This window comes from Phoca vitulina, unplaced genomic scaffold, assembly GCF_004348235.1.
Source record: "Phoca vitulina isolate PV1807 unplaced genomic scaffold, GSC_HSeal_1.0 scaffold52, whole genome shotgun sequence".
Classification (NCBI taxonomy): Eukaryota; Metazoa; Chordata; class Mammalia; order Carnivora; family Phocidae; genus Phoca; species Phoca vitulina.
The window spans coordinates 885,002-912,344 of NW_022589755.1; the positions used below are offsets into that span (position 1 = coordinate 885,002).

Genomic DNA, 27,343 nt, shown 5'->3' on the forward strand with positions numbered 1-27,343 from the left:
TTAGGGCTTCAACATAGAAAAGGATTATATTACTGTTTCAGTGGTAATAAAAGGCAAAGGAGTTACTTAAGTTAGATGATAAATACGCAAACACCATTCAGCTATTTGAAAGTATCTTCCAAATGCCGGTGGCTCACAATAGCTTCTAAAAGTGACAAACATAATTTCCAAAAAGTGCATTCAGTGATATCTATAGTATTTAACTGTGCATTATTTCCAAGTACTTAAAAAAAAAAAATTGTATTAAAAGGTGCTAAAATGTGTCAGTTTTCTCAATAGAATTGAGTGTATTGGGTTTTGGAATATAGGGGAGGTTCAGTGGGGTAAGGTCTGGAGAGATGACCAAGAAAGAATTCTTGAGATGTCTTTGGTGCAAAATGGTGGTTTTATTAAAGCATGGGGGCCGAAAGAGCTGCTGCAGCGGGGTTGTTAGGGGTGGCTGGTTATATACTGCGGGGTTGGGAGAGGTAAGGAAGAGGGAGGTTTCAAAGGATTTTCATGTTCAAGGAGATTCACGGGAAAGATGTTAGGCTGCCCTTAAGAGGCCTTGCCATTGTCAAGTTAGGGTTGTTTTTCCCTCTAGCAAGGTATTAACATTAAGATAGTTGGGAGCTTCCTGGGGGAACAGTATATTCTGCCCTGTTCAGGTATCTGTCAATGGGCTCCAGGTTATAAGGACATTTAATTGTATCTACATTTCCTTCTCAAGCTAGGCCATTGATAGAAATGTAAATTGCTAAGACTTTTGTAAACTGAGGGAGACTCACGTCTTGGAGGATTGTGATCTCTGTAAGTTAACTATTTGTTTTTCCTTTCCTTTGTTTTAGGGCAGCCAGGAGTGCCTGAGGAAATGCCATATGTATCCCATGGTGGGGTCTTCAGCTTGCCTTCTGTTCCCTCAAGTGTATCTTAGAACATTGAGTAAGAAATACTATATAGATAAAAATGGGTAGGACACAATCACTAACCCTACAGGTAAGGCACAGATTTTGTGTGGGAGCCAGAGGCAGAGATCCTGCTTGTTCGCGGGCTCAAGGGCGGCCTAACATCTTTCTTCTTTATTCCCAGTCAAGGCCCGGTATAAAGTTTTTCCCCTGCCCCTAGCCAATCCTAAGAGAGCTCACAACATTGACAAATGCATCAGGGTACATGCATTTCATAGTAATAACAAAATGCCTTCAGCTATGCGTGGACTATTTTATGTCTGAATGACTCTGTGTAATAATATGACCATTTAGATCAGTGGATTTCGGAGCATCTCAGTAACAGTATTATCCTCTGGGAGCTGGTTGACTTTTACCGAGTATGAAATTATGCCTCTTCACTGCAGTTCACAAAGAGCAAATCCTCTCGCCCCTTGCCTCGGCTTCCAGCATCCCTCGAGGAGCCGCACGGCCAATAATCTGATTGGTCAGGCTGGAGAAAAACCCTTGCCTCGCGCACTAGAGCGTTGCCAACTACAATACCCAGAAAGTCGTGCGCGGAGTTGAGCCAATGGAAGCATTTCCGCGGGAATACATCGCGTAGGGGTGGGACTTCCGGCCTCCTCCTTGTGGCGGCCATTTTGCTGTTCTCGGGCGTGCCGGGGCGGGACTGAAGTGACGGAACTGTCAAGGCGCAGAAGTCGTTGCCCCACGGCAGAGAGGCGGGTCTGCGGCTGGCGACGCCGCCCGGGCTGCCCCACGTCGGGGCCGGGACGGGGACCACCGGCCCGGGTGTTTGCCCCACCCACAGAGTCCGATGGCGGCGGCCGCGCGCAGGGACCCGGCTCAGGTGAGCGCTCGTCCCCCGGGCCCTCCCGCCGTCCCCCCACCCAGACCCCGAAGGCCCGAGCGCGGGGCGCCGGCTCGCGTCCCTGCGGCCCAGGCCCCGGTGTCCGGGACGGGGAGGCGGCGGCGGGCGGGGGCCCCGTGCGGGAGCGGGCTCCGGGCCGAGGGGGCTGAGGCGGGAGGACTCTGCCCTCAGGGGACAGAGCGTGAGGGGGGGTCACGCCTGGACTGCGGGCCGAGGTGCCGGACCTTCGTTCCGAGGGCCCTGGGGGGTCGTGAACAGAAGAGGGACACAGTCAGTGTGAGGGTGTTCACAGCTTTCCAGAAGCGGCTCGAGGGAGAAAAGGTTGGAATGGGGGTGATGAAGACAAGCGGGCACCGGGAGTGGAGTTCTTGTCGGAGGTCACTGAGCTGGTGGGAGAAGTAACTGCGGACTGAAGCACAGAGTTTAGTTAGCCTGAGGTCACTGGGTTCCAGGGCTTGGCGGGAGGCAGGGGAGGCCTGATCTCGTGGAGCCCAACCCTGGTTTCCTCCCCTCAACCACAAGTTCTGAAGGTTGTGAAAGCACTTAGAGAACCTATACAAGTAAGGAGAGGTTGCCTCAGTCCCTTGCTGGTCTTGACAGCGCCAGTGTGGTGTCCAGGATTGTGGTGTGTTGAGGCTCTTCCCTTGCTGTTTTTCCAGCTGCTGGGTGTGGGCATCCCAAGAATACCCCAAGCCCGGGGTCCTGAGTGCAGGCCAAGGGTTCCATGCAGGTGTTCTTGTTGCTGTCAGCCAGTATAAACAGGTGTGAGACGTTATCCCAGAAATAAATACCGAAGTGTGCAAACGCTTGAACCTGTTTTCATTCTCCCTGCTAGGAACAGAGAGCTGAGGGTCAAGAATCAGGCCTCTAATGTGGCTATTGAGAATTTGGGCATCTGTTATGTAGGTAATGGGAGGTTTGGATAAGGGGGCTGGTGGTCTTACCTAAGTCTTAATAGGTCCATCTGGTTGCAGAAAAGATAACAGACTATGGGGGTAAAGGAGGAGGCAGCTGCTATAATCCAGATTGATGGACCAGAGTGGTGGCCATAGAGGTGGGTGAAAAGTTGGACTCTGTCCATTTTTTTAAGAGGGGTGGATTTTTTGATGTTGTAGTTGAGGGAGAGAAAGGGAGGAGTCCAGGATGACCCCAGGGTTTTTGGTCCTCGAAGCTGAAGGGATGGAAGTGCCATCATGTGGGATGGGGTAATTGATGATAGGTTAATTTTCTTTGAGACTATGAGGAGTTTTGTTTGGTCCTGTTAAGAGTCTCAGATGTTTCAGAGAATTGTGAGTGGAGACAGCAAATGGGTATCTGGATTCACAGGTCTGGGTATCTTGGGAGGAGGTTTTGGATGAAGACATCCAAAAGTGGTGACTATTGTGTCGACCAGGGCGGAGCTGTGGATTGCATTTAGATTGGGGAATGCAGGTCATCATGACAATGCCTTAGCTGGTCAGATAGAGGAGGGTGCATGATGAGGAATGATTGTCTTGCTGGGCACCTGATCAGTGTTGCTGGGCACACGAATGCAGGTGAAGGAGGGAAGTGATCATGGTAACCATATGGGAGAGAGAATGGTTTGGAACGTGATCAAGGCTTCCATGGGATGAGTGGATATGAGATGGCTATGGAGGCATGTGAGTAATTGAGACAAGATGACACTGAGGCCAGGCTCCTGCTAATTCACTACTGTAGTTTCACTGGAATTTTGTGATGAGCTTTGGTGGGGTCTGCAGTGTTCGCAGTCTTGATGGTGGACAGGTCTGGGGCAGACTTTCAAAAGTGGTGGCTATTGTGAGGACCAGGATGGAACTGTGGATCACATTTAGGAAGTGTAATGTAGGTTATAGTGGTAATGCAGTTTGCAGGTTAGAAAGACTAGGGTGCGTGCTGAGAAGTGGGTCTCTTGCTTAGTACCTGGTTGAGATCCTAAGAATGAGAAACACAAGGGAGGGAGAGAGGATGATCTGGGAGGTGGCTAACGTTTCCATGGGATGTATGGGTGCAAGATGGCTTCAGAGGCAAGAGAGTAATTGAGGCAAGATGAAACCGAAGGCAGGGCTCCTGCTAATTCACTACTGTATGGATTTACCAGAATTTTGTGGTGAGTTTTGATGGGGTCTGTGGTGTTTCGGTCTTGCTGGTGGATAAGATCTGGGGTAAATGTAGTCATTTGTGAGAATCATTATGCCTGGCAGGGAGACTATAAAGATTGGGGTTTTAGGGAAGGTTGAGTAGAGAGTGGGGAGTGTGACTGCTGAGGGGACAGCAAGTCCAGCACAGAAGTGGAAGTGGGTCATGGGCATCTATAATTCATAGTGCCTCCGGGTGGCTAGTATTGAAGCAAGGCTCAGAGGTACAGAGGAGGCCTTCAAAGCAGAATTCAGGGCTTTGGCCAAAGTAGAGCTATGGGAGTGCAGCTGTGGGGACTGAAGATGTGAGAGAAGTACAGTTTACAGAACAATGTCCACAACAAGAGGAAGTGTGAGCCAAGGGCCTCAGGGTATTGGAGCTGAAGGGTAAAGCACGAGCCATTTCATTGCGTTTTGGGAGTCTCAAAATAGAGACCTTGGGGGAATTGACAGTATGGACCATACAGGCCAGGAGGAATTTGGATGACATCTCTTGTTTCCCTTGCCTGATGTTGCTGAGGGCAGAACACAGTGAATAAAGAGAACCTGAAGATAGGGTGGACATTAGTGGCACCTAGGCATGGCATTTCTGAAGTGGGGACCTCTGAAAGAGGATGAGTGTGGGATAGATGTGTGGTGAGATGGATTGTGGGACTCAGAGAATGTTCATGGTTTCATCTGTCCCCATCATAACAGGATAGTGTGACCTTTGAGGACATTGCTGTGTACTTCTCCTGGGAGGAGTGGAGGCTCCTTGATGAGGCTCAGAGATGCCTGTACCACGATGTGATGCTGGAGAACTTTACACTTATATCCTCACTGGGTAAGGCCCTCACCCTCCACAGTGGCCTGAAGTAGGCTCTGTTCCCTCCCCACCCACCCATTTCTCAGTGTCTCTCACATGTGGACCATGGGCACTGCTTGCTTCTCAGCTTACTGGGTAATTGCTGTGTTGATAGGGCTGGTTTATTTGCACTGCCCTCTCCTCTTCCCCTGAAGCCTCAATAACTGCTATACTGAACCCTCTTAGGAAAGGATTCAAGGTTAGTAGATTTTTAGTGAGCTTAATGGATTCCGCCATGCTTGTCCTTTGTTTGGATCAGTGTGTACAGCTTCATGTCACTTCTGTATCCCAGCGTTTGTTTGTTTGTTTGTTTGTTTTTAAAGTAAGCTCTATACCCTTGGGGCTTGAACTCACAACCCTGAGATCAAGAATTGCGTGCTCTAGGGGCGCCTGGGTGGCTTAGTCGTTAAGCGTCTGCCTTCAGCTCAGGTCATGATCCCAGGGTCCTGGGATCGAGCCCCACATCGGGCTCCTTGCTCAGCGGGAAGCCTGCTTCTCCCTCTCCCACTCCCCCTGCTGGTGTTCCCTCTCTCGCTGTGTCTCTCTCTGTCAAATAAACAAATAAAATCTTCAAAAAAAAAAAAAAAAATTGCGTGCTCTACTGACTGAGCCAGCCTCTGTTTTCCAGTTTTTGATCTCTTCTTTTAACTGACTTTTCCTTGTGTCTGCTTGTGCCAGGGTTGCATGCATTGTCATAGTCACTACTTACCTGAACCATAGGCTACTTTTCAACACACTCCTGCAAGGTTTGTAGTTTAGGTACATTTTCTTTTTTTTCCCCCAGCTTTCTGGAGATATAAAATTATATAAAAGTGCACAGGGCATGCCTGGGTGGCTCAGTCAGTTGAGCATCCAACTCTTGGTTTTGGCTAGGTCATGATCTCAGGGTTGTGGGATTAAGCCCTGAGTCCGGCTGCAGCTGAAATCAGCATGGCATCTGCTTGTCCCTCTTTCATCCTCCCCATGCTCTCTCTCTCTCTCTCAAATAAATATATAAAATCTTTAAAAATATATATACTAAAAAAAATTAAGTGCACAGTGTGATGATTTGATATATGCATACATTGTAATATAATTTCCACAAGTGAAGTTCATTAAATATCTACCACCTCATAAAATTACATTAATTTTTTTGTAGAAATGCTCAGATCTACTCTCAGTAAATTTCACATATACAACATCATTATTAACTATAGTCACCATGCTGTATGTTACATCTTCATAACTTTTTAATCTTTTTAATTTTCCCTATTTTTTAAAGATTTTATTTATTTCAGAGAGTGAATGAGAGAGAGGGCATGAGCAGTGGGGCGGGGAAGGGAGCAGCAGACTCCCCACTGAGCAGGGAGCCCAATGCGGGGCTCAATCCCAGGACTGTGAGATCATGACCTGAGCCAAAGGCTGATGCTTAACCGACTGAGCCACCCAGGCACCCAAATTTTTTCATCTTATAACTGAACATTTGTGCTTTTTGACCAATATCTCCCCATTTCCTCACACCCCGGCTCCTCATATTCTACAGGCATACCCCAGAGATATTTTGGGTTTGATTCCCGACCACCACAATACAGCAAACATCACAATAAAGCAAGTCAAATGAATTTTTTGTTATTCCAGTACATATAAAAGTTACGTTTATTACACTGTAGTCTTTTTTTGCTTGGTTTTAGAGAGAGCGCAAGTGGGCAGGGAGGGGTAGAGAGGGAGAATCTTAAGCACGCTTCACACTCAGCACAGAGCCTGATGTGGGGCTCAATCTCACGACCCTGAGATCATGACCTGAGCTGAAATCAAGAGTTGGACTCTGGGGGCGCCTGGGTGGCTCAGTCATTAAGTGCCTGCCTTCGGCTCAGGTCATGATCCCAGGGTCCTGGGATTGAGCCCCGCATCGGGCTTCCTGCTCCGCGGGAAGCCTGCTTCTCCCTCTCCCACTCCCCCTGCTTGTGTTCCCTCTCTTGCTGTGTCTCTCTCTGTCAAATAAATAAAATCTTTAAAAAGAAAAAAGAGTTGGACTCTTAACTGACTGAACTACCTGGTGCTCCTGTTTATACTGTAGTCTACTAAGTGTCCCAGAGCATTATGTCTAAAAAAAAATGTACATTTAAAAATACTTTACTGCTGAAAAATGCTACCATCACCTGAAATTCCAGCAAGTATCTTTTTTGCTGGTGAAGGGTCTTGCCTTGATATTGATAGCTGCTGACTGGTCAGGGTGGTACCTTGCCAAGGTTAGGGCAGCTGTGGCGATTTCTTAAAATAAGACAACAATGAAGCTTGCTCTGTTGATTGACTCTTTCTTTCATAAGTGATTTCTCTGTAGCATGTGATGCTGTTTTATAACATTTTGCCCACAGTAGAACTTCTTTGAGAATTACAGCCAGTCCTCTCAAACCATGTTCCTGCTTTATCAACTAAGATTATGCAATATTCTTAATTCTTTGTTGTCATTTCCACAATCTTGACAGCATTTTCACCAGGAGTAGATTCCATCTCTTTTTCTTGAATTTTAAAAAAAATTTAATTCCAGTATAATTAAATACAGTGTTTTTTAAAACATGTTTTTAAATTTTAGATTCCATCTGAATAAACTTTCTTTGCTCATCCATACAAAGCAACTTCTCATCCATTTAAAAAATTTTTTTAACTTTAATTTTTTTAAATTTAAATTCAGTTGATTAGGGGCACCTGGGTGGCTCAGTCGTTAAGCGTCTGCCTTCTGCTCAGGTCATGGTCCCAGGGTCCTAGGATCGAGCCCCACATCGGGCTCCCTGCTCCACGGGAAGCCTGCTTCTCCCTCTCCCACTCCCCCTGCTTGTGTTCCCTCTCTCGCTGTGTCTCTCTCTGTCAAATAAATAAATAAAATCTTTAAAAAAAAAAAAAATAAATAAATAAATTCAGTTGATTAACATATAATGTATTATTTGTTTCAGGGATACAGGTCTGTGATTCATCAGTCTTATATCCATTCAAATTTTATCATGAACTTGCAATAATTCAGTCATATCATCAGGCTCCATTTTTTTTTTTCCTTTTTTTTAAGATTTTATTTATTTGTGAGAGAGTGAGCAAGAGCGCGGTATGAGGAACAGAGGGAGAGGGACAAGCAGACTCCATGCTGAGTGGAGGGCTCGATCCCAGGACCCTGAGACCATGACCTGAGCCGAAATCAAGAGTCGGATGCTCAACCAACTGAGCCATCTGATGCCCCCAGGCTCCACTTCTAATTCTAATTCTCTTGCCATTTCTATCATATCTGCAGTTACTTTCTCCACAGAAGTCTTAAACCCTTCAAAGTCATCCATGAGGGTTGGCATCAACTTCCAAACTCTTGTTGATACTTTGACCTCTGCCACCCATGAATGGCAGCTAGAATGTTCAATCCTTTCCAGAAGGGTTCGATTTCCTTTGCCTAGATCTATCAGAAAAACCACTATGGCAGCCCTGGCCTTACAAGTTGTATTTCTTTCTTTCTTTTTTTTTTTTTAGGATTTATTTATTTATTTGAGAGCGTGGGAGAGCGCATGTGCATATGGGGGTGGCAGGAGTATAGGGAGAAGGTCTGATTAAGTAGACTCCCTGCTGAGTGTGGAGCTCGACACAAGGTTGTTCTCAACAAATTGTATTTCTTAAATAAGACTTGAAAGTGAAAATTGGGGTGCCTGAATGGCACAGTTGGTTGTGTCTGACTCTTGGTTTCAGCTCAGGTCATGATCTCAGGGTTGTGAGATCGAGCCCCACTTCAGGCTCCAAGCTCACCTGGGAGTCTGCTTGAGGTTCTCTCTCCCTCTACTCCTCCTGCTCATGTGCGTGTGCATACTCTCTCTCTCAAATAAATAAATCTTAAAAAAAAAAAAATTATTTGGGCTACATGGGCTACAGAATGGATATTGTGTTAGCAGGCATGAAAACATTAATGTTGTGCATCTCCATCAGAGTTCTTGGGTGACCAGGTGCTTTGTCAATGAGCAGTAATATTTTGAAAGAAATCTTTTTTTCTGAGCAGTACGTATCAACAGTGTGCTTAAAATAGTCAGTAAACCATATTATAAACAGGGTGTTGTCATCCAGGCTTTGTTTTTCCATTTATAGCTCAGGCAGAGTAGATTCAGCATAATTCTTAATGGTCCTAGGATTTTCAGAATGATAAATGAGCACTGGCCCCTAACAAGACAGTTGGCCTGTCCTTTGAAGCCAGGCTTGATGTCTCTAGCTTGGAAAGTGCTAGATGGCATCTTCCAATAGAAGGCTGTTTTGTCTGCATTGAAAATTTGTTGTTTAGTGTAGCCACCTTCATGAATGATCTTAGCTAGATCTTCTGGATCACTAGCTACAGCTTTTGCATCAGCACTTTGTATTTTGATGGTATGGAGATGGCTTCTTTCCTTCAGCCTCAGGAACCAACCTCTGCTAACTTTCAACTTGTCTTTGTGGATTCCTCACCTCTCTCAGCCTTCCTAGAATTGGAGACAGTTAGGCCCTTGCTCTGGATTAGGTTTTGGCTTAAGGGAACTTTGGGGCCACTTTGATCTTCTATGCAGACCACTACAACTTTCTATCAGTAAGTAAGGCTGTTTTGCTTTCTTACCATTTGTGTGTTCACTGGAGTAGCACTTTTATTTTATTTTTACTTTTTTAAGATTTTATTTATTTATTTGACAGAGAGCGAGCGAGCAAGCACAAGCAGGGGGAATGGCAGGCAGGGGAGAATTCTCGCAGGCTCCCCGCTGAGCAAGGAGCCTGATGTGAGGCTCGATTCCAGGACCCTGGGATCATGACCCAAGCCGAAGGCGGCCGCTTAACCGACTGAGCCACCCAGGCGCCCCTGGAGTAGCACTTTTAATTTCCTTCAAAGACTTTTTGTGGTTTTTTGCATTCACAACTTGGCTACACTTGGCCAGCTGTTGGGCTCAAGAGGCTTAGCTCGCTTTTGGCCTATCTCGGTTTTCAACATACCTTCCTCACTAAGTGTAATCATTTCTAGCTTTTGATTTAAAGTGAAAGATGGGGGCGCCTGGGTGGCTCAGTCGTTAAGCATCTGCCTTCGGCTCCGGTCATGATCCCAGGGTCCTGGGATCGAGCCCCGCATCAGGCTCCCTGCTCAGCGGGAAGCCTGCTTCTCCCTCTCCCACTCCCCCTGCTTGTGTTCCCTCTCTAGCTGTCTCTCTCTCTGTCAAATAAATAAATAAAATCTTTAAAAAAAATAAATAAATAAAAAATAAAGTGAAAGATGTATCACTTCTTTTCACTTGAACACCTAGAAGCTATTGTAGAGTTATTAATTGGCATAATTTCAATACTGTTGTGTCTCAGGAAATAGAGTGGCCCAAGAGAAGGAGATAGGGCAATGACTGGTCATGGAACAGTTAGAAGAAACACATTTGTCATTTTTTGATTATGTTAAATGTCACATGGGTGTGGTTCGTGGTGCTCCAGAACAATTACAATAGTAACAAAGGGCTCTGATCACAGATCACCATAACGAATACACTAATACTGGAAACATTTGAAATATTACAAGAATTACCAAAATTTGCTACAGACGTGAAGTGAGCAAATGCTGTTAGAAAGATGGTGCCGACAGACTTGCTCGTTGCAGCCTTGCCACAGACCTTCACTTTGAAAGAAACACAGTATCTGTGAAGCATCATAAAGCAAAATGCCGTAAAACTAGAAAATAAATAAATATGCCTATACTCTCTGTTTCTATGATGTTGGCTTTTTTTTTTTTCCTAAGCATTCCAACCACGGAGTACAAGGGTTCCTTCTACCTTCACCCCCCCCAACACTTATCTCTGCTCTTTTTGAAGGTAACGATCTTATCAAATGTGGGTGATACATCATTGTGGTTTTGATTTGCATTTTCCTGATGATTAGTGGGGAAGAGCATTTTTTAATATACCTGTTGGATATTTGTAGATTTTCTTTAATAAAATGTCTATTTGGGTTCTTTGCCAATATATTAATCCGATTGTTTCTTTGTTACTGAGTTGTATGAGTACCTTATATATTTTAGATGTTAACCATTATGAGGTAAAGCATTTGCAAATACTTTCTCCTTTTATATTTTGTTGATTGTTTCCTTTGCTATGCAGAAGATTTTTAGTTTGATGTAGCTTGACTTGACTTTATTTTTGCCTTTGTTGCCTGTGCTTTTGTTTCCTATCTGAAAACTCATTGTTAAAACCATTGTCAAGGAGCTTTTTCTCTGTTTTTTTTTCCCCCCCAAGAAGTTTTACATTTTCAGGTCTACATTGAAGTCTTTAATCCATTTCAAGGTAATTTTTGTGAGTGGTATAAGGTAGGGTCCCAGTTTCTTTCTTTTTTTTTTTTTTATTTGTTTTGTTTTGTTTTGTTTTATTTTGTTTGGCATGTGCATATCCAGTTTTCCCAGCACCATTTACTGAAGAGACTTTCCTTTTCCCATGCATGTTCTTGGCACCCTTGTCAAAGAAAGAGTAGTTAACTATATATGTGGGGGTTTATTTCTGGGCTTTCTATCATATTTCATGGGTCTGGATGTCTGTTTTTATTCCAGTACCGTAGTGTTTTGTAGTATAGCTTGAAATCACAAAGTGTGGTCCCTCTAATTTTGGATATTCATGATCAAGATTTCTTTGGCTTATTTGAGGTCATTTGTGGTGCAAATTTTAGGATTCTTTTTCTGTTTCTGGTAAAAATGTCATTGGAATTTTGGTAGATACTGCATTGAATTTTAGGTTCCTTAATGTAGTAGAAGCATTTTTTTTTTAAGATTTTATTTATTTATTTGACACAGAGACAGCAAGAGAGGGAATACAAGCAGGAGGAGTGGGAGAGGGAGAAGCAGGCTTCCTGCTGAGCAGGGAGCCGGATAATGCGGAGCTCAATCCCAGGGTCCTGGGATCATGACCTGAGCCAAAGGCAGACAATGACTGAGCCACCCAGGAACCCCTATATAGTAGAAGCATTTTAATTATAATTCTTTCAGTCCACAGGCATGGGATATCTTTCCATTTATTTGTCTTCAATTTCTTTCTTTGGTGTCTTATAGTTTTCATTGTACACATCTTTCATTTCCTTGGCTAATTTATTCCTAAGTATTATATATTTTTTAATACTCTTCCAAATGGGATTGGTTTCTTAATTTCTCATTGAGATGTTTCATTGTTAGTAATAGGCACATCTGATTTTTGTATGTAGATTTTTTTTTTTTTTTTTAAAGATTTTATTTATTTATTTGAGAGAGAGAGAATGAGAGAGAGCAAGTACATGAGAGGGGGGAGGGTCAGAGGGAGAAGCAGACTCCCCGCCGAGCAGGGAGCCCGATGCGGGACTCGATCCAGGGACTCCAGGATCATGACCCGAGCCGAAGGCAGCCGCTTAACCAACTGAGCCACCCAGGCGCCCCTTTTGTATGTAGATTTTATATCTTGCAAATTTACGGAGTTTATTTATTCATTTTGCTTTTTTTGGTGGACTTTTTAGGGTTTTCTTTATATAAAATCCATGTCATCTGCAAACAGTTTTGTTTCTTTTCTGATTTGGAGACCTTTCTATTTCTTGTCTGATTGCTCTGGATAGGACTTCCAGTACTATTTTGAATAGCAGTTATGAGCATAGGCATCTTTGTCTTCTTCCTGATAGTAGAGGGAAAGTTTTTACCTTTTCACTGTTTAATGTGTTCTTAGCTGTGGGCTTATATATGGCCTTTGTGATATTGTGGTGTATATCTTCTATACCTAATTTTGGGGGAGTTTTTATTGTGAAAGGATTCTGAATTTTGTCAAATGCTTTTTCCACATCTATTCAGATGATCATATGAGTTGCCTTCTTTGTGTTAATAAGATATGGCACATTTATTGATTTACTTATGAGGAGACCACCCTTGTATCCCAGGGATAAATCTCACTTGATCACAGTTTATGATTCTTTTCATATACTGTTGAATTTGGTTTGCTAGTACTTTGTTGAGCTTTTTTACATCTATGTTCATTAGGGATGTTGGCCTGTAATTTTGTTTTCTTGTAATGTCCTTCCCTGGCTTTGGTGTCCTAATATTAGGACACCTAATTTTAGTCTCCTAAAATGAGTTTGAAATTCCAAGGGGTTCCTTGGAATTTTCAAATTCCAAGATTTTTGGAAGAACTTGAGAGTTTAATATTTAAAATGTGGATAGAAATCATCACTGAATCTATCTGGTCATGACCTTTTCTTTGTTGGGATATTTTTGATTACTGATTCAATTTCCTTGTCTATTTGGATTTTCTATTATGATTCAGTGTTGGGGGGCGCCTGGGTGGCTCAGTCAGTTAAGCATCTGCTTTCAGCTTACGTCATGATCCCAGTGTCTTGGGATCAAGCCCCACATCGGGCTCCCTGCTCAGTGGGGGGGCCTGCTTCTCCCTCTCCCTCTGCCGCTCCCCAGCCTGTGCTCTCCTGCTCTCTGTCAAATAAATAAATTTTTTTTTTTTTTTTTAAGATTTTATTTATTTATCTGAGAGAGAGAATGGGAGACAGATAGCATGAGAGGGGGAGGATTAGAGGGAGAAGCAGACCCCCCGCTGAGCAGGGAGCCCGATGCGGGACTCGATCCCGGGACTCCAGGATCATGACCTGAGCCGAAGGCAGTCGCTCAACCGAGCCACCCAGGCGCCCCTGTCAAATAAATAAATTTTAAAAAAATCTTTAAAAAAAATGATTCAGTGTTGATAGGGCGTATGTTTCTAGGAATTTATTCTAGGTTATCTAATTTGTTGGTGTATAATAGTTCATAGTAGTCTTTTTTATGATCCTTTGTGTTTCTCTGCTATCAGTTGTAATTTCTCCTCTTTTATTTCTGAATTAATTTTTTTTTTTTTTAAGATTTATTTATTTATCTGAGAGAGCTAGAATGAGAGAGAGAGAGAGTACATGAGAGGGGAGAGGGTTAGAGGGAGAAGCAGGCTCCTCGCTGAGCAGGGAGCCCGATGCGGGACTCGATCCAGGGACTCCAGGATCATGACCTGAGCTGAAGGCAGTCGCTTAACCAACTGAGCCACCCAGGCACCCTTTCTGAATTAATTTATTTGAGTCTTGCCTTTATTCTAAGTTAGTCCAGCTAAAGGTTTTTCAATTTTATCTTTTTAGAAAAGCACCTCTTTTTATTGTATTTCTAGTTTTTATTTTACTTCTGTTCTGATCTTTGTCTTTTCCTTTGTTTCACTAACTTTGGTCTTAGTTTGTTCTTTTCCTAGTTCCTTAAGGTGTAAAGTTAGGCTGTTTGAGAGCTTTATTATTTTTTTTTTTTAGTGCTGGCATTTAGTGCTCTAAACTTTTTTCTTAGAATTGCTTTTTCACATTCCATGTTTTGTTTCCACTTTTGTTTTTCTCAAGGTATTTTTTTATTTTGCTTTTGACTTTTCCTTTGGCCAATTGATTGGATAGGCATGTGTTGTTTAATGCCCACATATTTGAATTATTAAGCTTCCTCATGGTTTTTTGTGTTTTTTTAATTTTTATTTATTTTGTTTTTTTTTTAAAGATTTCATTTATTTATTTGACTGAGAGAGACACAGCGAGAGAGGGAACACAAGCAGGGGGAGCAGGAGAGGGAGAAGCAGGCTTCCCGCGGAGCAGGGAGCCCGATGTGGGGCTTGATCCCAGGATCCCGGGATCATGACCTGAGCCGAAGGCAGACGCTTAACGACTGAGCCACCCAGGCGCCCCTTTTGTGTGTTTTTTTTTTTAAAGATTTTATTTTAAAAAAAGAAATCTTATTTTTTTAGGTAATCTCCACACCCATGAGGGGTCGAACTCACAACCCCGAGACCAGGTTGCAGGCTCCACTGACTAAGCCGGCCAGTCACCCCTTCCTCATGTTACTGATTTCTAGTTTTATTCATTATGTTAGGAAAAGGTACATGATAGAATTTCAGTCTTCTGAAATTTGTTAAGACTTGTTTGACATAACATATGATTTATTCCAGAGAATATTCTGTGTGCACTTGAGAATGTGTATGCTGCTATAGTGGATGGAATGTTCTATATATGTCTGTTTGATCCATTTGGACCAGAATGTTCAATTCAGATATATCCTTACTAATTTTCTGTCTGGATATCCACCCATTGTTGAAAGGGGGATATTGATATTAATATTCAATTGCTGTCTTTTTTGCCTTCAGATCTAGTTGAATTTGCTCAAGACTTAACTTATATGCTCTGATGTGTGATGCATACATACAATTTTTACATCTTCTTGGTGAATTCATTCCTTTATCATTATATAATGACCTTGTCTCTTGTGACAGTTGTTGACTTAAAGTCTGTCGTATCACCTATAAGTATAGCTACCCATATTCTGTTTTGGTTTCCATTTGTGTGGAATATCTTTTTCAGTTCCTTCACTTTCAGCCTTTTGTTTTGTTTTGAGTTCAGCCATGGTATCTCTTTTGCCATCTTGTTAATTATTGTCTGAGTGTTCTGTAGCACCTTTCTTCCTCTCTCACTGTCTTCCTTTGTGATTTGAGGATTTCCCATGGTGTTATGCTTTCATTCATTTATCTTTTGTTTCTACTGTAGGTTTTTGCTTTGTGGTTACCATGAGGCTTCTTTAAGTCATCTTATAACATTCTGTTTGAAGCTGATAACTTTAATTGCATACAAAAACTTTTACTCACCTCTTTTCACATTTTTTGTTTTTAATGTCACCATTTACATTTTTTTTTTAGATTTTATTTATTTATTTGAGAGAGAGCACGAGCAGTGGGGAGGGCCAGAGGGAGAAGCAGACTCCCCACTGAGCAGGGAGCCCGACAGAGGGAGTGGGATGGGGGGCTTGATCCCAGGACCCCGAGATCATGACCTGAGCAGAAGGCAGATGCTTAACCCACCCAGCCACCCAGGCGCCCCACATCTTTTTATATTTTGTAACCATTCACAGATTGTTGTAGATAGTTATTTTTAATAGTCTTTTGTCCTCCTTACTGGTGTTGAGTGATTAACATACTATTAGAGTATAGTAGTCCCTTGTTATGCATGGGGGGGGGGGGTATGTTCCAGGACTCCCAGTGGATGCCTGAAACTTCAGATAGTACTGAACCCTATACATAGTATGTTTTTTCTTATACATACATACCTATGATAAAGTTTAATTTATAAATTAGATACAGTAAGAGATTAACAATAATAATAAAATATAATAATAGTACAATAAAAGTTATGTAAATGTGTTCTGTTTCTCTCCAAATATCTTATTATACCATACTCACTTTTCTTGTGATGGTGTGAGATGATACAATACCTAAATGATGAGATGAAGTGAGGTGAATGACTTAGGCTTTATGACATAGCATTAGGCTACTATTGACCTTCTGACAATATGTTACAACGAAGGAGGATCATTTGCTTTTGGACCATAGTTGACCGTGGGTAACTGAAACCATGGAAAGTGAAATAGATAAGGACGGACTCCTATATTTTGAATATGACTGTACAATTGCATTTATCAGTGTGTTCTGTATTTTCATGTTACTAATTAGCATACTTTCATTTTAGTTTGAAGAACTGTGTTTAGCATCTTTTGTAGGGTAGGTCAAGTGGTGATGAACTCCCTCAGCTTCTGTTTGGGAAAGTCTTTCTCCTTCATTTCTGAAGGACAGCTTTGCTGGTAAAGTATTTTTGGTTTGCAGTTTCTTTGTTGCAGCATTTAGAACACATCATCCCACTTTCTCTTAGTATTCAGTGTTATAGCTGAGAAAACTGCTCATATCCTTATGAGGGGGAGGGGAGTTCCCCTGTATGAGTTTTTCTCAGGGCTTTCAAATTCTCTGTCATTACATTTTGACTTTTATCATGAGTTGACCTTTGAACAACATGAGGTTTAGGGGTGCCAACCCCCATGCAGCCAAAAAACCATATATAACTTTTGACTATCCCCAAAACTTAGCCACCAATAGCCTATTCTCCACCAAAGCCTTACTAATAACATAAAGTCAATTAACCCATATTTTGTATATTATATGTATACTGTATTCTTATATTAAAGTAAGCTAGAGAAAAGAAAATGTTAAAATCTTAAGAGTAAATACATTTATAGTATTTGAGTGTATTTATTAGAAAAAGTCTGCTTATGAATGAATCCGCACAGTTCAAACCCATGTTGTTCAAAAGGGTCAGCTGTAATGTGTTGGTGAAGTCCTCTTTGGTTTGAATCTTTTTTTTTTTTTTAAAGATTTTATTTATTTATTTGACAGAGAGAGAGATAGCGAGAGCAGGAACACAAGCAGGGGAAGTGGGAGAGGGAGAAGCAGGCTTCCCGCTGAGCAGGGAGCCCGATATGGGGCTCGATCCCAGGACCCCGGGATCATGACCTGAGCCGAAGGCAGACGCTTAATGACTGAGCCACCCAGGCGCCCCTGGTTTGAATCTTTTTGGGGACTTATGAGCATCATGTACCCAGATTTCCATGTCTTTCCCCAGATCTGGGAAATTTTCATCCATTATTTATTTATCTTTTAAAGATTTTATTTGTTTATTTGACAGAGAGACACAGTGAGAGAGGGAACACAAGCAGGGGGAGTGGGGGAGGGAGAAGCAGGCTTCCCGCAGAGCAGGGAGCCTGATGCGGGGCTAGATCCCAGGACCCTGGGACCATGACCAGAGCCGAAGGCAGACACTTAACGACTGAGCCACCCAGGAGCCCCATCCATTATTTTTTAATCCATTATTGTTTAAATAAGATTTCTGTCCCTGTCTGTCTTCTTCAGGGCCCCCATAATGCAAATATTATTCTGTTTTCATGATGTCCTATAATCCACATAGACTCTCTTTATTCACTCTTTTTAGTTGTCTCTTTTCTAATTTGACTGAATGATTTCAAAAGACGTATCTTCAGGGGCACCTAGGTGGCTCAGTTGGTTAATCATCTGCCTTTGGCTCAGGTCATGATCCCAGGGTTCTGGGATCGAGCCTTGCATCAGGCTCCCTGCTCAGTGGGGAGCCTACTTCTCCCTTTCCCTCTGCCTCTCCCCCTGCTTGTGCTTTCTCCCTCTCTCTTTCTTTTTTTTTTTTTAAGATTTTATTCATTTATTTGAGAGAGAGAATGAGACAGACAGAGAGAGAGCATGAGATGGGGGAGGGTCAGAGGGAGAAGCAGGCTCCCTGCTGAGCAGGCAGCCCGATGCGGGACTCGATCCCGGGACTCCAGGATCATGACCTGAGCCGAAGGCAGTCGCTTAACCAACTGAGCCACCCAGGCGCCCTAAAATCTTTTTTTTTAAAATGTGCAGAGCACTATTAAAAAAAGAAAAAGATATATTTTCAGTTTCCGATTCAGATTTTGATTGATCAGGCTGGCTGTTGATGCTCTCTATTGCATTTTTCCTTCCTTCCATCCTTCCTTCCTTCCCTTTCCTTTCCCTTTTCCTTTCTCTCCCTTTCTTCCCTTTCATTCATTCAAGTTGGGGGCAGGGAGAGGATCTCAAGCAGACTCTGTGCTGAGTGCAGAGCCTGATACAGGGCTCGATCTCACAACCCTGAGATCATGATCTTTGCCGAAATCAAGAGTCAGACGCTTAACTGACTGAGCCACCCAGGCGCCCCCTGCATTTTTCATTTCTTTTTTTTTTTTTAAGATTTTATTTATTTATTTGACAGAGAGAGACACAGCGAGAGAGGGAACACAAGCAGGGGGAGTGGGAGAGGGAGAAGCAGGCTTCCCGCTGAGCAGGGAGCCTGATGCGGGGCTCAATCCCAGGACCCTGGGACCATGACCTGAGCCGAAGGCAGACGCTTAATGACTGAGCCACCCAGGCACCACCATTTTTCATTTCATTCATCGTATTCTTTACCATAACTTTTTTCCAGTATAATTAACATACAGTGTTTTATTTGTTTAAGGCGTATAGTATAGTATACCATAATTTATTTGGTCCTTTTTTATATTTTCTTATCTGTTGAAAAAGCTTGTATTGTTTATAATTGTTCTCCTTATTTCGTTGAATTGTCTGTGTTTTCTTGTAGCTCATTGAGCTCCCTTAAAACAATTATTTTGAAATCTTTGACAATTCTTAGATCTGCATTTCTTTGGGTTGACTGATCAATTACTGTGTTCCTTTGGGGGTGTCCTGTTTCCTTGATTTTTTTTTGTGTGTGTTTCTTATAGCCTTGCATTTTTTTTTTTTTAAGATTTTATTTATTTATTTGAGAGAGAGAGTGAGAGAGAGAGAGCGCACAAGAAGGGGGAGCGGGAGAGGGAGAAGCAGACTCCCTGCTGAGCAGGTAGCCGATGCGGGACTCGATCCCGGGACTCCAGGATCATGACCTGAGCCGAAGGCAGTCGCTTAACCAACTGAGCCACCCAGGCGCCCTGGCCTTGCATTTTTGTCTGTACATTTCATGAAGTAGTTAGTCCCTTCTTCCAGACTTTACAGAAAGGTTTTGGTGGGGAAGATCTTTACCTGTGTGTGGATGTGAGTGCACCGGCTTGGTGGGGTGTGGCAGTTCTGACTACAGTTTGGTCAAGAGGCTTAGTGTCTGTGCAGCTCTGTTACCTGAGATCAGTGTCATCAAAGACTGTAGGAGTCCTCAATAGCCAAGGCTGTGTGTGTCCACAGTAGTAGACAGTGCTACTGGGAACCTCCTGATCTCTTTCTCCTACAGAAAATGTTTTGGCTCTGCGGTTCTCTTGATGCCAAGTCCAGCTCTTGGGTGTCTTTGTGGTGGTGGTAGCATTGGTGTCTTATGTGCAGGCACCTGTGCAGTGGGTATGCGTCTGGGTTCTAAGAGTGTAAATATACATGGAGCAATAGCAGTTGTAGGGTCCCAGTTTCTGAATAGCCCGCAGCAGTGTTGACTTGCTGTGTGAGATGCAGTTGTACACTGAGCATCGATGGCGCCTGTGATTGGAGCAGGGGTACACTCAGTGTCTCTGGGATCGGAGGAGCTGACTAGCCCGCAACAGCCATGGCTGTCGTGCCTGAGACCTGGGCACTCAGCTGATAGCCATGGAGTGAGGTTATGGAATATAGGCAGCCGTGGAGCAGTTGTGGGGCTGGGGTCCAGGGTGTATGCAGGGTTGGTGTGAGTGGCAGCTCTGCTCCTGGAATGGAGCAAGAGCTCCTTTTTTGGTGGAGGGGGCAGCTCAGTATATTATTCTCTGGCAGGTCCCCCATGGTGATAGCTATTGGTTACCTTAGTGCAAAAGCTGCCGGGGTCTTCTGCAGAGCAGGCATATGGGGTCCATGCCTGCAAACACTTGGACACCTCTGCTGTGTAATCTGTCATGTTCTGCCACTATAGCAGGACTTGTTGATGTTCTCTGCAGCAGAGGCTTCTGAGGTGCCCTGCAGAGTAGGGGAATGCAGTGGCATCAGTCCTTTGGCTGACACAGCCCCACCCTTCTTATTTGCTGCCTATCCAGCTGTCTTCACTAAGCCAGTGTCCCCATCAATCCTTCCTGTGTGGTTATTCTCCTTTTTGTGTGCTCCATTGTGTCACTGTAGTAGTTTGGGGTTTTTTTTATGATTTTATTTATTTGAGAGAGAGAGAGCGTATATACAAGCAGGGGGAGTGGCAGAAGGAGAGGGAGAAGCACACTTCCCGCCGAGCAGGGAGCCTGATGCGGGGCTCAATCCCAGGACATTGGGATCATGACCTGAGCCGAAGGCAGATGCTTAACTAACCCAGGTGCCCCTGTAGTATCTTAATTGACTCTTAAGCCTGCCAAAGACAAAGGCTGGTTTCCTCTTGTATTACGCTGACATCACCTTGCTGTCTTTTGTGCTGAATAGCCCGGGATAGTGCTGGCTATTCATTTGTCCTGTTTTTCCCTTAGGACTTGTATCGTCCATGTCCCATGTAGTTGCTCAGGGCTTACACGGAAGAATCCTTTGTGTATCAGAGGATGGGCAGGACTCCAGACATGACAGAGTGGACTCAGAGGGTCATGGTCCTGGTCAATGGATGGAGAGAGTGTTCAGATCACACCAGGTCCCCCATGGTGAACCTGTCTTTATTCACCCACACTTTCATGCTGTTCTCAGTGGCCACACTTCATTTCTACCTTCTCATTTCCATTTTGACATTTTGCCAATTTGTCAGTTCTCTCATCATTTCTACTATGATTTCCAGCACAGGGAATATCTCCACCTCTCTGGACTCCACATCTCACCCATTTCTCTCACTGTTTCTGTACTCCAGCATTGGCCATGAGATGTTCACACATCCCTAACTTGACACTGAACAGCAGCTAATCTGTTACAGTTGGGTTTTAATGGGCTTGGATGCATGCTTTTACCCAGCCTCACATCAGCAGTAGCAAAGGTCCTGCCAAAGACTCTTGGCAGAGAAATGAGTTGTAGTCCTTGCCTCTTTTTCTTGTCTCATATCCTGTCTTTGTATCCTTCCCCTGGTGAGGTCTCCACCATTCTGTGACCTTAGGGGTCAAATAATGCACAGTGGCTGTTCCTTCAACTGAATTCCAACTGCTGTGTCTGGAAAAGCATGTCATATACTCCTGCCTAGATGAGATGGAGGCATATATGTGATGGGCTCACCCGCTCACTATAGTCAACACATATTTCACCAGCATTTCTTTGCGTTCAGGTTGTTGCTGTGGAGCAGAGGATACGGAGGCATCTTTTGAACAGAGCACTTCTATAGGTGTGTCACAGACCGCGACGCCCAAGGCAGCTCAGTCTTCCCGGAAGACCCACCCCTGTGAGATGTGTGGTCCAGTCTTGAGAGACATTTTCCACTTGGCTGAGCACCAGGGAAAAGAAAACAGCCAGAAACTGATGAGGTGTGGGGCATGTGCGAAACGATTTTATTTCAACATAAACTCTCAGCAGCAGGAGCAGCACGTGGGAGAGAAACCGTTTAGATGCGCTGTGGACAAGGCGTCTTTTGTGAAGAGCTGCAGAATCCATGATTCAGGAAAGCCCCTTACCTGTGGAGAGGTTCAGAAGGACTTCCTGTCCGGCTTGGGGCATCTGCAGCAAGAGGCCACACATACTGGGGAGAAGCCACACACGATCACCCAGTGCAGGGCAACTTTACAAAGCAGAAAAAGTCATTACACCTGGGGAGAATGCAAGAAAGCCTTTGGTCCCAAACACACGCTTGTTCAGGACCACTGTTTTGTGTGCAATGAATGTGGGAAAACATTCAGGTACAAATCTTCATTTGCTATACACCAGAGATTCCATACTGGAAAAAGACATCATGAGTTTGGTGAATGCGGAAAATCCCTTAGGCAGAGCTCAACCCTCAGTCAACATGGAAAGACTCACACTGGGTCCAGGCAATACAAGTGCAGCAAATGTGGGAAATCCTTAAGCCACAAATCTGTCCTCATTCATCCCCAGAAATGGCACAATGGAGAAAACAGTTATGTGTGCAGAGAATGTGCAAAATCTTTTAGCCATAGCTCAGTGTTGATTCCATGTAGAGTTCAAACTGGAGAAAGGCCTTACAAGTGTAGTGACTGTGCAAAATCTTTTACCTCTATCTCTGCCCTCAGTTACCATCAGAGATCTCATACAGGAGAAAGGCCTTATGAATGCACTGAATGTGGGAAATCTTTTATCTCTAGGTCTGACCTCCGTTATCATCAGAGAGTTCATTCTGGAGAGAGGCCTTATGAGTGCAGTGAATGTGGGAAATCTTTTATCACTCGTACTGCTCTCCGTTATCATCACAGAGTTCACACTGGAGAAAGGCCTTACGAGTGCAGTGAATGTGGCAAATCCTTTACTCGAAGAAATAACCTCATTATACACCTAAGAGTTCACTCAGGTGAAAGACCTTATGAGTGTAGTGAATGTGGGAAATCTTTTACCTTTAGCTCCAGCCTGCGTTACCACCACAGAGTTCACACTGGAGAAAGGCCTTATGAGTGTAGTGAATGTGGGAAATCTTTTAACAATAGGTGGACACTCATTCGACACCGGAGAATTCACACAGGAGAAAAGCCTTATGTGTGCAGTAAATGTGGGAAATCTTTTACCTGTAGCTCCACTCTCCAGTATCATCATCGAGGTCACCTTGGAGAAAGACCTTATGAGTGTAGTGAATGTGGGAGATCTTTTACCACTAGTTCTGCTCTCCGTTATCACCAGAGAGTTCATACTGGAGAAAGGCCTTATGAGTGCAGTGAATGTGGGAAATCTTTTATTTCTAGGTCTGACCTCCATTATCATCATAGAGTTCATTCTGGAGAAAGGCCTTATGAGTGTAGTGAATGTGGGAAATCCTTTATCCGAAGAAATAACCTCATTTTACATCAGAGAGTTCACACAGGAGAAAGGCCTTACAAGTGTAGTGAATGTGGGAAATCTTTTAACAATAGGTGGACGCTCATTCAACACCAGAGAGTTCACACAGGAGAAAAACCGTATGTGTGCAGTGAATGTGGAAAATCTTTTACCTGTAGCTCCACACTCTGTTACCACCAAAGAGTTCATGAAGGTAAAAGGCCTTATGAATGCAATGAATGTGGGAAATCTTTTACCTCCAGTTCCACTCTCCGTTACCATCAGAGAGTTCACACAGGAGAAAGGCCTTACAAGTGCAGTGAATGTGGGAAATCTTTTACTTTTAGTGCCAGCCTTCGTTATCATCACAGAGTTCACAGTGGAGAAAGGCCTTATGAGTGCACTGAATGTGGGAAATCCTTTAAGGATAGATCACAATTCAATAAACACCGGAGAACTCACACGGGAGAAAGGCCTTACGAATGCAGTGAATGTGGGAAGACGTTTAGCCAAAAATCTTCCCTGTCAATACACCAGAGAATTCATAATAGCGAACGGTCTTATGAGTGTAGTGCTTGTGGGAAATCTTTTACATCTGTCTCTGGCCTTGGTTATCATCATAGAGTTCATAGGGGAGAAAAACCTTATCAGTGCAGTGAATGTGGGAAATCTTTCACCAATAGCTCAATACTGATTCGACACCAGAGAGTTCACACAGGAGAAAGACCTTATGTGTGCAGTGAATGTGGAAAATCTTTTACCAGTAGTGCTACCCTCTCTTATCATCAGAGAGTTCATGCAGGTAAAAGGCCTTATGAATGCAGTGAATGTGGGAAATCATTTACCTCCAGTTCCACCCTTCGTTATCATCAGAGAGTTCATGCAGGAGATAGGCCTTTCGGGTGTAGTGAATGTGGAAAATCTTTTATCTCTAGCTCCAAACTACGTTATCATCAAAGAGTTCACACTGGAGAAAGGCCTTATGAGTGCAGTGAATGTGGAAAATCCTTCAGGGATAGTTCCCAATTCAGTCAACACCGGAGAGGTCATACTGGAGAAAGGCCTTACGAGTGTAGTGAATGTGGGAAGTTTTTTACACGAAAATCTACCCTCTCTCAACATCAAAGAGTTCACACTAGAGAAAGGCCTTAGGTGTGCAGGGAATGTGTAATTTCCTATTCACTGTTAACAACACTGGAGGGAACTCTGAGGAGCCATCTGAACTGAATCTCAGACATCTAAACATGCACAGTGGGATATCCCTTGGAAGTTTCAGTACTGTAGTAAGCTTGTGTAAATATGTTGCACTTTCTAAGCTGTCCAGGGCGCTTTCTAGATTTAGCTCACTGCTAGATTTTGTGACCAAAGCCTTTTCACCTCTCCTGCCTGGCAGGTCCACAAAGTATGCATCTGTCACCTCCACAATGTATTCAGTGGAGCTGACCTTTGTTCTCTCATGAATTAGAACAAATTAGTCGTAACCTGAGCCCTTAGGTCAGTTTCCCCATCTCCTTAAGTACCTTGGGCATGGACCTGAATCATTGATGACCCAGGAAATATGGGTTTGGCTGGTAGCTTACAGAGAATGACTACCTTTTTCAGGGACATGTTAGTCTCATGTGACACTTGTGATGAGTTTTTTCAGCTTCCAAGTCCGAGACGGTAAATGTCTGCCGCACATTGCTTTGGCTTATGTGATTATCAAGGCCTTACTCTTTAAGTCCTCTTTAATCTTAGATTTCTACTTACTCTATGGGGTAGTTTATATACAGATTTGGGCTCAACAAGCATCGCTGGGTGAACTTTTTAGGAGTCTCAAATTGTCTGTGCTTAAGGAGGATGGCAGAAAATAGCTTGCCAGTTTTGACCAAATTTGCATTGCTGCCCCACAACCTCTGAAAAACTGCAGGGCTTTCTGGTTTTCATTTGAGATCTGGATGCTTTGTGTTTTAGGAGTTTCAGTGATGACCCCAAGGAGGGGGCAGTTGGGAGATCCTCAGATGCTTCTGAAAGGAGCAGGAATTTCTTCCCCTTACTCAAAGGAGACATCACAGGGGATGTCAGCACTGTTGAGGGGTTATCTTCTTCAGCTTTACAAACAGCTATGTGCCCTGATGTCCACAATCTATTGGGCTAGGGTCACTGGTTTTAAGATCATAGTGTGCAGGGGAAGCCATAATTGGTACAGAAACACTGGCTTAATAGGATGTGGAGGAGAGTGCATCTAAGTAGACAGAATGTGCTTCCTCTAAAAATGGATCCAGACAAGTTTCTGTGACAGTGACTATAGAATCAGTGTGTATACAAATCTCAGGACCTCTAGGCATATTTATCTTGTGTAGGTAATCATTGTTGGAGAAAAAAATAAAAACTAAAATAATCAAAAGGTTCTGTGGTTTCCTCTCAGTGATGTTTGCCTCAAAGCCACTACCACAGATGCGGGGAAAAAAGGTAAAGGGGGCTCTGTATTTCTGTGATATGGCCCTTGTAACCCAGGAAGCATTCCTGGTGACTTGTTTGGAAATATTCATTGTTCTCCATATTTGCTGCCCCTGAGGTAATATCCCCATAGGCATGAGAAAGAGAGATGGAGTCAGTGTGGGGTTGTCAAACCTATTTTCCAAAAAGTGGGACAAAGACATTCTATCTTGAGCCATTTTTAAAGCTTTATTGAGGTATGGTTTATATGTACTAACTTGCATATATTTACAGTATAATTTGGCGAGTTTTGACATAGTTACGAACTTCTGAAACCATCATCATAGTCCTGATAATGACCTTATCTGTCACACTATGCTTACCTCATGTCCTTTTATAATCTCCCTTGCCCCTCCCACCCTTCAGGTAACCACTGATTTACTTTCTCTTACAATAGATGGATGGATACCTTTGAATTTTTTGAATTTATGTTTGGAATTGAGTATTTTGTTTTTCCTTATGTGTCACAATTACTTTGAGATTCATCAATGATACTATATGAGTAGTCGGGTTTTTTGTTTTTTGCTGAGTAGTATCTTTGGATATACCAGTTTATCCACTTATCTGTGTATGAGGATTTGGGTTTTTTCTAGACTTTGACTATTGAAGATAAAGCTAGTATAAATATTTGTGTTCTTTATGTGAATGTATGTTTCTTTGATCTTCTGTCGGGAACTTACGAGTAAAATGTCTGGGTTACGGGACAGGTAATGTTTTACTTTTGATTATACCTTTTTCATCTTCCCAGCAGTGTATGAGAGTTCCATTTCCTCCATATTCTGAATACTTGGTTGGGCCATTTTAATTTTAGCCTTTTTAATAAGTGTTTAATGTTCTCTCATTTTGTTTTAATTGCATTTCTGTAAGGATTCACGATGGGCATTTTTTCAAATGCTAATTTGCTATCTACAACTTTGGTAAAATGCCTGCACATATCTTTTTCTTATTCTTTGAGCTTCGGCTATTTTCCTTTAACAGGACAATGAAACAAGTGTGTGTGCGTGCACATGCGCTATTCACAATGGATTGAACAGCTGTAGCCTTTTAAATTTTTTCTGCATTATTAACATGTTCTCCATCACATTCTTTATTTTTTTTTAAGATTTTATTTATTTATTAGAATGAGCAGTGGGGAGGGACAGAGGGAGAGAGAAAGAGAAGCAGACTCCCTGCTGAGCAGGAAGCCAGATGTGGGACTGGATCCCAGGAACCAGAGATCATGACCTGAGCCAAAGGCAGATGCTTAACCGACTGAGCCACCCACATGCCTCTATCACATTCTTTTTTTATTTTTTATTTTTTATTTTTATTTTTTTTTAAAGATTTATTTATTTGACAGAGAGAGACACAGCGAGGGAGGGAACACAAGCAGGGGGAGTGGGAGAGGGAGAAGCAGGCTTCCCGCGGAGCAGAGAGCCCGATGCGGGGCTCGATCCCAGGACCCTGAGATCATGACCTGAGCCGAAGGCAGACGCTTAATGACTGAGCCACCCAGGCGCCCCTATCACATTCTTTTTATAAAGATTTTATTTATTTGAGGGAGAGAGCAAGAACTAGTGCGGGGCAGGGTGGGGCAGAGAGAGAGGGAGAAGCAGACTCCCGGCTGAGCAGGGAGCCCGACTTGAGGCTCAATCCCAGGATCCTGGGATCATGACCTGAGCCAAAGGCAGTCACAACCGACTGAGCCACCCAGGAGCCCCTCTCCATCACATTCTCCTTAAGTCCAGTCATTGAAGAATACAATAAAGCCTTGCCTAGTAGTGGTTACCCATTTTCCTGGTTTATCACCACTGGGGTTGGTGGGTTGGAGCAGATGGGGGACAAGGTTGCATCAGTATGGTCTGGGCTTTACTTTGAGCCTCAAAGCCTGGCTAGGGGGTGAT

At 43.4% G+C, this 27,343-nt stretch overlaps 1 protein-coding gene across 3 annotated transcripts; it reads left to right on the plus strand.

Moving 5' to 3' along the window:
- The first annotated feature begins 686 nt into the window (after nucleotides 1-686).
- Nucleotides 687-26,612, plus strand: LOC116622098 (zinc finger protein 418-like). Of its 3 annotated transcripts, none has more exons than XM_032388286.1 (3): nucleotides 687-1,773; nucleotides 4,626-4,752; nucleotides 21,334-26,612. In XM_032388286.1, exons 1-3 carry the CDS (start codon nucleotides 1,741-1,743, stop codon nucleotides 24,132-24,134), a joined length of 2,961 nt encoding a protein of 986 aa, XP_032244177.1. In that variant the 5' UTR covers nucleotides 687-1,740; the 3' UTR covers nucleotides 24,135-26,612. The 3 variants fall into 3 exon arrangements, with proteins under 3 accessions (XP_032244177.1, XP_032244179.1, XP_032244178.1); XM_032388287.1 differs by lacking the exon at nucleotides 687-1,773 and adding an exon at nucleotides 1,997-2,848; XM_032388288.1 differs by lacking the exon at nucleotides 4,626-4,752 and having other exon boundaries at nucleotides 1,496-1,773.
- The last annotated feature ends 731 nt before the right edge of the window (nucleotides 26,613-27,343 follow it).